At 50.1% G+C, this 13,070-nt stretch overlaps 2 protein-coding genes across 4 annotated transcripts in view; one reads left to right on the plus strand and one right to left on the minus strand.

Annotated features, from left to right (window-relative positions):
- The window catches only part of LOC141073138 (uncharacterized), a 125,490-nt gene that overhangs the window by 67,223 nt on the left and 45,197 nt on the right, over positions 1-13,070 (plus strand). The window lies entirely within an intron of this gene.
- Positions 128-5,149, minus strand: LOC141073167 (proto-oncogene Mas-like). The gene is made up of 2 exons (XM_073560554.1): positions 5,051-5,149; positions 128-1,284 (listed from the first exon to the last, which is right to left on the minus strand). Exon 2 carries the CDS (start codon positions 1,242-1,244, stop codon positions 276-278), a length of 969 nt encoding a protein of 322 aa, XP_073416655.1. The 5' UTR covers positions 1,245-1,284; positions 5,051-5,149; the 3' UTR covers positions 128-275.

Genomic DNA, 13,070 nt, shown 5'->3' on the forward strand with positions numbered 1-13,070 from the left:
CTGATCCTGAGTTGCATCCTGTATTATACCCCAGAGCTGTGCTCCTTATTGAATGTATGTACTGTGATATTCTAGAATGAAAGCTTTGGTAGACATGTGACCTCGCAGTGACTGTTGAGTCTTTCTTACATTTGTTCTTAGCATTTTATTGCCAGATATAAACAATCTGTCGCCCAGTAGTAATGGTGGAATGATGGATCGTCATATTGGTGGAGCCGGAGGTAAAGGTGATGATGGAATGAAGTGTCAGGAGTCTTCGGGCTTCTCCTTTTCATTCATCCTGAAGGTGCTCGGTTTTTGCTCAGATCACTCTGTTGCGTCTCTACCAAGGCGTGTCCTTCTGATGACCGTCCATCCTCGTCTTTGAAGACGGACTGGAGAGCCTGTGTGGTGGAGATGCTCGTCTTCCATTGCCCCACAATGACGTAGATGTAGGGGTTGACAGTGGAATTGATGGCAGAACACAGTGAAATCATAATGTAGCTGAGGATCCTTATCCTCCCTGTAGGGATGAAGCCAAAGAGGGCCAAGAGTCTCACCATGGTGGCCGGAACCAGAGAAACGAGGAAGGTGATGACCGCAGTGACAACCACTATGTACAATTTCAGAGGTCGGCATCGAATGGAGGTCTTCTGGATTTCTACGAGAAGGATAACACTGGATCCAATCATTGCCAGAGTCACGATTAGAAATACGACTGATATCACGGTGTAGACGGTGGATCTGTGCTCTGGGATGAGGAACCTCTCCAGAACAGTTATCAGGACGGACAGGATCCATATGATCCCACACAGTATGATCGACAAGTGCTTCGGGCGACGACACTTGTACCATATGGGAAAGCAAACGGTGAGACATCGCTCAAGGCAGAGAGTGGCCAGAAAGAACAAGCTTGAATTAAACCCAAAACTGTGCAGGAACTCGCCCAACATGGAGAATGTCCTGTCATTGTCTGACGTGGTGGGCACGCCATTGTACAAGCACAGGAAGTACAAAGAGACCATGCAACAGCAGAACAGATAGACGAAATCCGCAAAGGCCAAATTCAAGATATAGACCGTGGACTGGTTCAGCTTGATGCGGAAACACAACAGATATATCGTGAGGCCATTACCGACCAGACCCACCATGCAGATGATAACTGTCACCAGGCAGATGGTGATGGGGATGGTGACCAAGGACACATCTGCACTGGAGGCTTGGACTGGTGGGTTCGTGTTGTTGACTGATGAGTTAAGAGACATTTTTCTCTACAGCTACCGGAGTCTGGGAATGTCCATTCCCCTGGAAAACAAAAAATAATAAATAGTAAGTTTAAAGCACAAAACAATTAAAAAAAAAGGCAACCCTAACCCTCATTAGAAGTGAGTCACCGGCTAATCAGGCCTCTCCACTGTGCCGGATGACAGCGTTTCTAAAATACAGCCATCGAAGAAGCCATTAAAGTGGTTTTCTGGGCTCAGTACGACCACAGATTGCTGAATTGTGACGGTGTGTAATGTGCGCACTGTCAGGATTCCCTGTTCCTTCCATCTCGAGTGACAGTTCATGTGGTTTGCATGCTTGTGGTCACGGGGAAGTTTTCCTCCTTCTTTCATTATTCTATTGAGAGAAGCAGATGAGAAGATAGAGAAGATGTGAGCGCCCACTCCAGCTGGACATACAAGGCCGTCCTGACCGTGTGCACATTGCGCAGAGTAACTGCAGAACTTCAGGAAATTTATGTCCAGTCTCAGGAACCTTCTTGGCCTCATTGTCAGGATTTTTGGAGTATTGCTCAGGTGATTGTCAGTAAGGGGCACAGACATTATCTTTATGGAAGATCCCTGGAGGTCTTCAGCCCAGAAGTTGTGCTCCAGAAAACCTCTCGATTTCACACACGTGATGTACAGACATTCCAGGATAGGAATACATTGGATCAAGCGTTTAACGTTTTTGGCGTAGACAGATATACCAATAAAGGGGAGAGTGTGGGCAAATTGTAACCGGTGAAGCCCGATATTAATAGGCTTTTACATACACAGACTCATTTATTTAGTGCATTGCATCCAAGGATTAGGCTGGAGTTTAGTCATTCATAGTGACGAGCGAATCAATTCTAGGGCAATCAAATTCTCCGCAAATATTACAAAAAATGGATTTACTTAATTCTGAATTTTGTTATTTTTATGGGCAAATTGAGCAAAATGTAGGCCGGCTGTCTGTGGAGAAGATAAAAGCTTGTATTCGCCTCAGTGCTCGCCTCTCCCACCACCGCAACTTCCCTCCCGGCCATCACTTCTCTCCACCTCCCTGCTGCTTCTTCTCTTGAGGTGTGCTGATGGACGACCTCTAGCATGATTCCATGGAGTTTTTTGGCTGCGCTTCCACTTCTGACTAGACCCAGCAAACACGTTGTGAGGTCTCAAGTCACAACTTCACTATGTTGCCCGATGAGTAGTCAACAAGGAAGGTGATGGCAAAGACAGAAGATCTGGAAGTGGAAGTCCATCAGCACAATGGAAAAGAAGACACTGGAGTAGCCAGCAGAGCTTGGATGATAGGGTGGGCACCTGCGGCATTCGGACGATGGGCTGCGAGATGAGAATTTTTTTGTACATTTATAACAGAATAAATTTGAAGCAATGATAATTTCCTGTCAAGCTTCGAGAGACGTGGCCAGCATGAATTTCAGCATTTCATCAGATTTGCTCATGGTTAGGATTATTGTAAGGTTTTGGGTTAGGATTAGTAGGAATAGAGATTTAGATTTGTCTTTGGTCCCAGCTACACCCCACTATGGCATGACAAAACCCTTACTGAACTGTCAATTCTGGAATGGGGACTTACTGCATGTGGGAGAGGAGAAGATTGATTTACCTTGGTCAGATCTTTGTGGCCCATTCCTTTAAACCCATCCAAATGCTAAAAGAGCTAAACCATCCAAACCAGTAGCTACAATTGCGACATGTCCTTCTGCCCTTGTTCCTGGGTTCCCAACCTCGTCCTGTGGAATTGCCCCTTGTCCTAGGTGCTACTGGATCTCCTTGGACGTGGACTTACATCCTATTTACATGCCCTTTTGCTGGCAGACTGCGTGGATCCAATACATGACCGGACAAGAAGCGAGTGTGGGACAGATGTGACATCGATGAGCGCTGAGCAGTGGGAGCTCGGCCTTGGAAGTTCCTAAATATGTTTCCGGAACTATAGTGAAAGAGCTGCACGATGACACAGTATGTTCTTCACCGTATGTGTTACACTGCGTATAGGGATACCGGGCCCAAGTGGTTCAACTCCTACACAACCGCATAGGAATCCCCATTACAGATGACCCTAAAATGTGTCCACTAACAATAACAAAGGACTGTAGATAAACTATTCCTGACTGAGGTTGTATTTATGGCCCAAAAATGTGTGACCAGACACATGGTGTCATCAAGATCTACATTCGCTGGGCTTGCCCTAGAAAAATTCCCTAAATTTCAGATAGATCAATTGACTCCACCTGACTGTTTAATGGGTGTGGGGTGGATGAGAGGGAGGGCGAGAGGACGGTGAAGGAGGAGGAGAGGGAGTACAAGAGGAAGGAGAGGGAGGATGAGAGGGAGGAGGCTCCCACGCTTTTCTGTGTGTGTGTGGTATTGGGTGTGTGGTAAGGGCCAGATTGGGGGGTGATCCACTGCTTACCACGACCAGACGACACAGACACGAGACGGAGGCAGATTTCGGTTGCAACAGATCCAGGTTTATTGGCCATCCTCCTGACGACCGTAGCCATACACCGCAGCACCTTCACAGCTCTCCGTACTCAGGCCCGGGTACCTGCACCTTCCTTCTGTCGTAGTGACGTTCCTCACGGATCTTTCACTGGGGCTGCCCTAGGCCTATCTACCGCCAGCGCTTCACCAGTCCGAGGTCGTCGTCCATTTGGTACCGCGGGGCGTCGTCTGTTCTGCGGTTCTTCGTGTCGGGGCCACCCCCCTGACTGTCTTTTCTCCTCAGTCCCCTGGTCGAGCTCTCCACTGCTGTCATTCTCCTTCACTGTCTCTTCTCCTCCTGAGCGCCTCCCGGGACTGAAACCCTCTCTTGTCCTATTTATCTCCCTCCTCGGAAAATCCCCTCCTGGGTTCCTGTCTCGCCGCCCCCCATGACAAAGCGGTTTCTAAAGCCCTAAGCTGCTGTCAAGTCCTGTACTCACGCTGCCCCCTGCCATCTTGTGGTCAAACTTAGGTACTGCACTCCTATTCCATTTTCCCCCAGCTGTTTCCCTTCTTTTATTATAAACGTCCACCTACAGTGCACCCAGCATCCCTTCTTCCTACAGACAAGTCCGTCCGTCAGGTCACCTTCCCTAGAGGTGGGTGAAATATGCAGCAGTGTCTAGTGTGTTCCTTAGTTCATGTGCGACTTTCCTTTTGTGGGTGGTCGGTAGTGAGGTGGGTGGTGACTGATGCGGTGAGTGGTGACTGATGCTTTGGAGATCACAGAAAATAATAAGAAACATTTCATTTTCTTCATATAAATTCCCTGCAAATCGAAATCTCTGGATGAATTAGAGCGATGTGCTGAATTTGAATCTCTGCAGATTCTCTCATCTCTGGTATCGGGGTCAGGATTACTAGTGTCGTGGTTACGTTTAGGATTAATAGGATTAGGATTTCTTTGACTATGGTTTATGGATTATTTTTGTTAGGGTTCGTTTTGGAGTTTGGCTTAGTAGGGTAATAATTAGTCTCGGGGTTAGGATTACTAGGACAATGGTTTATGGATTACTCAGGTTAGGGTTCGTTTTTGGTTTAGTGTTACTGGGGTAATATCTCGGTTCAGCGTTAGGATTAGTAGAGTTAAGCATTGTCTCGGGGACATGATTAGTACAGGTAGGCTTAGGCAGTGCCCAGAGACTAATTTAGTTCTTACATGGCCTTTCTGTCCGAATTGATATGTCTGCAGGTATTTGTGGGGAGATGGAGGGATCTGCTGATCTTCTGTGACATCTGCCAGTATCTCCCACCTCAGATATCTCATCAGTGTCCACCTGTGATATACAGATCAGTGGAGCTGCACTTACCAGCGAGGATGGTAGGAAGATCCGCTGCTCTCAATACGAGGAGTCACAAGGACCGAATGCAGATGTCTGCTAGGACACAGCGAGTCTTACCTGGCTCAAAGCTCCATAGTCTGAGATTTCCTCATCACCGGCGCTCGCCTCATTACTGCAATCCTGGGCGTATATAGACTCGTGTGTATGCAAATATACCAGCTCAGAAGGGAACGCAATGTCCCAAGGTGTCATTAGGTGCTGTACATTAAGGAGCATAGTCGATATACAGTACAGCCAAGGTGGAGAAGCTCGGGCAGCAGCAGTACAGTATGGAACATGATGGACAGGCAGAATATGTGCAGAAGCACGGGCAGCAGCAGTACAGTATGGAACATGATGGACAGGCAGAATATGTGCAGAAGCACGGGCAGCAGCAGTACAGTATGGAACATGATGGACAGGCAGAATATGCAACCCTGTCCTACAGTCTTTTCTCCTCAGTAATGGCTGATAACAGGGAGTAATAGATTGTAGTCACCTTCCCCCGATAACGGGGAGTAATAGATTGTAGTCTCCTGTCCTACAGTCTCCTCCCCAGTAATGACTGATAACGGGGAGTAATAGATTGTAGTCTCCTGTCCTACAGTCTCCTCCCCAGTAATGGCTGATAACGGGGAGTAATAGATTGTAGTCTCCTGTCCTACAGTCTCCTCCCCAGTAATGACTGATAACGGGGAGTAATAGATTGTAGTCTCCTGTCCTACAGTCTCCTCCCCAGTAATGGCTGATAACGGGGAGTAATAGATTGTAGTCTCCTGTCCTACAGTCTCCTCCCCAGTAATGGCTGATAACGGGGAGTAATAGATTGTAGTCTCCTGTCCTACAGTCTCCTCCCCAGTAATGGCTGATAACGGGGAGTAATAGATTGTAGTCTCCTGTCCTACAGTCTCCTCCCCAGTAATGGCTGATAACGGGGAGTAATGGATTGTAGTCTCCTGTCCTACAGTCTCCTCCCCAGTAATGGCTGATAACGGGGAGTAATAGATTGTAGGTCTTTTTTATTATTATAAAATCCTTCACGACGTTACAAAATAGAACACAACAGAACAAACATAGAACAAAAACTCCAATCAGAAACAATATGACAAAATCAGACACAAACACAAAGAAATAAACAAGAAATGGAAACAATAAGGGAAATTCTCGACCTACAAAACGGGAAAAGAAAATTAAATTAAAGAAACAAGAAATTAAAAACTAAAAAAAAACAAAAAAGGAACAAAATTACAATAATTACACCAGCAACCCCTTAAAATAATAAATAAATAAAATCATGTAAAACCCCCGACCCAGCTCCATTCACACTATTTTATATACACCCCATGAACTACATTTACACCGTCCTATATACAATACTATATACACTATATACAATATAAACATATGACACCAGTCCGAATATTGTACAAGACACACCTAATACCCTCTGGTCCCACTGCCTTACCTCACAGCCTCCCCCTTACACCGCCACATTCACACTTACGACAAACCTAATTACAAACATAGTATAGAAAATTAACAATATTTATATATTTTTCCTTTTATTTTATTTTTTTTATTTTTTTCCCTTTTTTTTTTTTTTTTTTTTTTTAACACTATATATAAAACACACATCTACTCTATCTATCCCACCACCCCTGATCCAGCTCTGGCCACAAAGTTCAGGATTTCTCCGAGCTAGGATCAGGCCCCAAAGTTTTTCCCCAGGCGGGGCCTGGACCAGGCCAGATCAGTCTCTTATCACCGCTGTTGAAAACCCCCCATCCCCCCAATCCCCCCACCCAACCTAACTAAGACCCTCTATTATACACAATATATACAATACATACATTACGCTATATACAATATATACATAAACCAACGTTACAGAACATAACCTACGTACTCACCACTTAAGGCTCAAGTTCGATGCTTGCAAACCTTCTATTCAGGAGACTGAAATTCAAAACAAAACTCTAGAGTGAAAAGGCATCAGCCCACCACCAGGATATAGGAGTACTAACGGACTAAGGCACCCCGAAGGAGAAACCCCTCCAGAGATGGGCCGCCCTCCGGGCACCCAGTCTCTCATACTCCAGAGAACGGACCTTCACCAGGGCACCTAGGATGCTGCTATAAACTTCGTCTACACGGAGGATTTTACTCTGCGTCGAAACTAAAACTCGTGCGTTCCACGTGAAGTACCTGACCACTGCGCTGACTATAAATAAAGTGACTCTGTCCCTTCTCCCGAGGTCTCCGAACGCTCCATAGGCCCACTCGGCATAGGACAGAGTAGCCAGCCGCGGCCAACCAATGGAAGCTCCCACCCTGTTGTACACCTCTGTATTAAAGGGACAATGAAGCAGGAAGTGCTCCATGCTTTCCAGCATGTTAGCACAAGCCTCACGGGGGCAATTCCTGTCCTCGGAGCTCCTGTACTTCAGATTGTCCCTCACATACAACTTACCTTGGAAGCAGCGCCAAGTCAAGTCCCAGTACTTCTTGGGGATCCTATTAGAATTTAACAAACTCAACCCAACCTCTAGATCCCGACTTGGGCAGTCCTTGAGGACCAATGGACTCTGAAAATGCGAAAGCAAGACCCGCATGTCGAGGAGTTTCCTCGGGAGGGACCTCACCTCCCACATTCCCAGACCCCACCGGCGCATCATCTTCAGAACCGGGGTAACATAAGCCGGGAGATGCCCATGCGGTGTGCGAAGATCCTTCAATCTTCCCCCTGTCTCCCATTCCTGGAAGAAAGGCTGAAACCATCCCTTGCAGGAGAATACCCACGGAGGAGCCCTCTCTTTCCAGAGGTTTGCCACGTTGACCTTCAAAAAGGTGTTCACTAGGAACACCACGGGGTTCACCATATTCAACCCCCCTAGTCTCCTCGTGCGGTAAGTGACCTCCCGCTTGACTAGGTTCAGTCTATTCCCCCATAACATCTGAAAGAACAGACTGTAGACCCGAGTCCAGAGAGGCTCTGGCAAGACACAGACGCTGCCCAGGTAGAGTAGTAAGGGGAGCAGGAAAGCTTTGCACAGGCCAACCCTTTCCCTCAGGGTCAAAGACCAACCCTTCCATTGGTCCACTTTTTGAGCGACACCTTTGATTCTGCCTTCCCAGTTTTTCGTGGGGTAATCACCCTGACCAAATTCGATGCCTAGGACTTTGGCGTGTTCTTGGGGTTTGGGGAGGGTGTCCGGAAGATCAAACCCGGGATCCCCGCCTCCCAGCCAGAGACTCTCACACTTGTCCTGGTTGACCTTGGACCCGGAAGCCTCCGAGTAGCTCTCCACTTCTGACATCACCACCATCGCATCCTCTTGCGAAGAAACAAAAACGGTGACATCGTCCGCGTAGGCCACTACCCTCAGGATAGCCTCTGGCGCCACCCCGCCCATCCCCACCCCCGCCAACGGTCCACACTCGATCCTTCTGAGGAAGGGATCGATCGCAAACGCGTACAGCAATGGGCTAAGAGGGCAGCCCTGACGGACACCAGATCCTACCCCGAAAGGTTGTCCAATCCACCCATTTACCAGAGGGAAAGTCTCAGCCCCAGCGTATAAGGTCTTAAGCCAGTCCACAAACCCCCCAGGCAGACCGTACCTCAAAAGAGTGGACCAGAGGTACTCGTGGTCAACCCGGTCAAAAGCCTTTGCCTGATCCAGGGTCAGCAGGAACCCCTTCCAAAGGCCCGCCCTGCCTTGCTCCACGGCCTCTCGGACACCCAGAACAGCACTGAAAGTGCTACGGCCAGGAACGCAACAGTTCTGAGCCTCTGAAAGCAGCCGCGGCGCAAACTTCACCAGCCTGTTGAAAAGTATCTTAGCCAAAACCTTCCTGTCCACATTGAATAGTGCTATGGGACGCCAATTCTCAATGCGTGACGGATCCTTACCCTTTGACAAAATGATCAAAGCTGACCTCCTTAATGATCTCGGCAGGGTGCCCGAGGAGAGACACTCATTAAACACCTGAGTCAAGAGGGGAACCAAGGAGTCCCTAAAGGTCCTAAAGAACTCGGATGTTAAGCCATCCGGACCTGGTGATTTTTTGGGCCTGAGCCCATCGATCGCCAGTCTCACTTCCTCTTCTTTGATCGCTTCTGCCAAAACGTCCAGCGAGAGGTCAGCCCCTGGCTCCGGAACAGCTTCAGCCAGGAAAGCCGACATCCTGTCACGATCCAGTTCCCTCCTTCCCAAGAGGTGTGAGTAGTATGAACTGACGACCTCCAAGATCCCTGATCTGGACCTCTTCAAGGATCCCGTACTGTCCATCAGCCCCGTCACTATCTTACTATTCACTGACATCTTGCAGCTTCTGTAAGGGTCGGGCGAGTAGTACTTCCCGTAGTCCCTCTCAAAAACCAAAGATGCGTGCCTATCGTACTGACACCTCTTCAGCAAGGACTTCACACCGGAGATCTCCTCGCGGCTACCTCCAGTCGAGACAAGATGCTCGAGTCTCCTCCTCAGGCTCTGATACAGGCGATCCCTGTTCAGGCTTCTGAGGTTCGAGAGTTGCCGGAAGAATTTCGCCACCCGATGTTTGAACATCTCCCACCACTCTGACTTAGTGTTACTTAGGCCCAGCAGTGGTACCTGGCTCTGAAGAAAATCCTCAAAAGACCGTCTTACAGCTTCTTCCTCAAGGAGTGATGAATTCAGCTTCCAATAACCTCTTCCCATCCTAGGAGTCTCTGTAACATTCAGAGAAAACATAATCAAACAGTGGTCGGAGAACTCCACCTCCACAACCGACAACGGCGAGGAGACGGCTTCCTCCTTCAAATAAAACCTATCTATCCTAGACCTGCACTGACTACCTCTAAAAAAGGTGAATCCCGTGCTGCCTGTGTTGTGCCGGATGTGGACATCCACTAGGCGTGCCTCACTTACTATCCTGTTTAGCGCGACGCAATCATAAGTCAGCCGGTCCCCAGAACCTCCTCTATCACAGGGTCTCGTGACGTTGTTGAAATCCCCTCCAAAGACCACCTGCCGACTTGAAAATAAGAAAGGTTTGATCTTCAAGAAGAGACATTTGCGGTCCCACTTGGATTGGGGACCGTAGATGTTAATGAGCCGAAGCTCCTGTCCCCCCATGGAGACATCTAGGATCAAGCATCTCCCCATTTCTAATTCAATTAATCGTCTGCATTCAACCGCTGCGGTCTTAAAAAGGACCGCCACACCGCTATACGGCTCGGCCGCAAGAGACCAGTAGGAGGGCCCATGCCTCCACTCCCTCCTTGCTTTATGCATGGTTGATAGGTCAGTCAACCTGGTCTCCTGCAAAAACAAAATGTCGGCATCAAGTTGGCCGAGAAAATGAAAGGCCGTGTACCTTGCCGCTTCTGACTTTATGCTGGCAACATTAATGGTTGCCAGCGTCAACGGTGTGGGTGCCGCCATCATGATTGATTGGATTAGATAGCCTTTTTCTTCCCACCCCCAACAGCTTCACCCTCTTCCTCAGACAATGATGAGCTTTTAGTGCGCTTAAGACACACAGACTCATCCATTCTCTCCTTACATACACTCTGGCCCTTGTCTGGTGGTCCCGAGGTAGTCCCCCCCCCAGAGGGCCCTTTAATTGCTCCCTGAGAAGAAGACTCAGCGACCCCCTGAGCCCCAACATCCCTGTCCGCTACCTCCGGCTACGGGCCCCTGTCCTCCCCCTCTGCAGGGGAGTCCTGGAGGGCCCCGAACCGGTTGGAGAGATCCACCAGAGGGGGGGCGGCTGGACCTTCCAATGGCACCTGGATCAGGGCCAGAGAATCAGAGGGGTCGCACTCCAGAGCGGAGGCTCGAGACCCGGACCCACTCCTACCCTTGGTTGTTTTCCGGTTACCCTTTTTCCTTTGTTGTGACCATTCCCCCTCTCCCTCATCCAGACTGTCACCGGATGAGGGTTCCTGGGAGGACATGGCGTCTGCCTGCTCCTCCCTTTCAAGTCTCCTGACTTCCTCACTCAATTCGCTGTCTTTAGGATCCTCAGCTGCAAGTGAAGTACCTGGGTCAGGGTTTAGGGTCATTACTCCCTGCCCCCTGTTCCCATGGCGTTGCTCCTGCCGCCTGATGTTGGATGGCGGCAGCTTGCTCCTCACCGGTTCCTTGCCTCCTCCGCCCCTACTGGTCCCTTCACCGGCAAGATTAGTCCCGGCTTTCGCCTGTCCCGCACTCGCCGCTTTCAGGACTGCATTGGCAAAGGAACGCGGACAGCGACTGAATGGATGACCGAGGTCACCACACAAGTTACACCTAATCCTGCCACAGGTAGCAACGAGATGGCCAAGGTCCCCACACAGTGCGCACTTCTGGGTGGTACACTGTGCACTGAAGTGTGTGGGGCTGCCGCACCTGTGACAGACCTTAGGCTGCCCCTGGTAGAAAATCAGGATCCTGTCCCTCCCTAAAAATGTAGAGGAAGGTATATGGGTAACAGTGTTTCCTGAAACCTTCAATTTCACCATGAAGGTCCAGGCCCCTGACCAGATACCATGGTCGTCGCGGGTCTTCTCAGGAATGCCGACGATGTCGCCATATCGACCAATCCAGGTGGAGATGTCCATGCAGGAAAGTGACTCGTTACTGGTCAAAACGGTCACCTTCCTGACCGAGTTCTGGCGGGATATTGCGACAGGGACGAAACCTTGCCATTCGGGGCGACCCCGAGCCAGCTCATGGCGAGACCAAAAAAGCTCAAGGCCCTCCGGTCTCACGAAGCTGACATCGAAGTAGGAGGTCCCATAGGGATGGATCAAGGCAAAGATGTCGTATGCCGCGAAGCCCATCCCCAGCAGGAGCTCAGCAACCTTTGACCGATCAGGACAGGCATCCTTGCTTACCCACTGGAGACGGGCCACGTTCCTACGGTTACTCCTCTGCCCCGGTGTCGGCAGAGACCAGACAGTCTCTGCCCCTCTATCTCGGAAGGCGGAAAGACCGTGTCTCTCTATCCAGAAAGACAGATCAACCTCCCTCCCCTCTACATTGATGGAACTCTCCCCTTTCTTCAGGGCGTCCAGGAAGCGCTGCTGCAAGTCACCGTCCTCGGGGCCACCAGACAAGGGCGCACTACTACCCCCAGCAGTGACAGCCCCCGAATAGCTAGGGGCTGAAGCCCTCGCCACCGCTGGGGGGGCAGTGGGACCACTACCTACTTCCCCTCCACCAACACCAGTGCTGCTCTCCTCATTCACTCCACCAATACTCCCATCATTTGCGGCACCACAACTCCCATCATTCACTCCACCACTATTCCCACCATTCACTCCAGCAGTACTCCCATCATTTGCGGCACCACAACTCCTATCATTCACTCCACCACCTGTCCCATCATTCACTCCACCAATACTCCCAACGTTTGCGGCACCACAACTCCCATTATTCACTCCACTACTACTCCCATCATTCACCCCATTACCACTGTTCTCTGCACCTTCCACAGTCACCTCCATTCCCTCCTCCCTTGTGTCTGCAATCTCTGCACTCACACCTGCTGGGTCGGGGGAGCGGTGCAGCACCACACCCGTTTTCATTAGCTCAGTGCTGACATTGTGCAGTTCTTTTGGAGCACTGTGCCCCTTATTGTTCTGGGCTGCCTGCCCTGTAGCCACAGACTTCGGGGTGCTGGTATCACATTTTGGGGCATGCTGTCCCCCTGTCACAGCAGAGCGCACAGTGTTCCTTGCTGATGATGTTCCCTGCTTTTGCTGTGCATTTTTTTTTTCCTGTGGCTCTGTCTCAGCTGCGCGCCTCCTCTCCTCTGTTGAGGCGCACTGCGCCCCTGTCACAACAGTGCGCCCCCCTTTCGCCGCACCATGCTCCTCGGCCCTGCCCCCCACAGCCCCAGCGTCGGCCGGCGCAGCTGCAGTGAGCAGGGATGGAGTCTGCCCACACCGTCCCCCTTTCGCAACGGCGTGGACATCCCCCCCGCTCTCCTCGGCCCCGGTGATAACTGGCTTAGCCGCAGCAGGCAGGGAGGGAAA

Source organism: Dendrobates tinctorius, unplaced genomic scaffold (assembly GCF_039654945.1).
Source record: "Dendrobates tinctorius isolate UK_male_01 unplaced genomic scaffold, ASM3965494v1 ptg000297l, whole genome shotgun sequence".
In the NCBI taxonomy this organism is placed as follows: domain Eukaryota; kingdom Metazoa; phylum Chordata; class Amphibia; order Anura; family Dendrobatidae; genus Dendrobates; species Dendrobates tinctorius.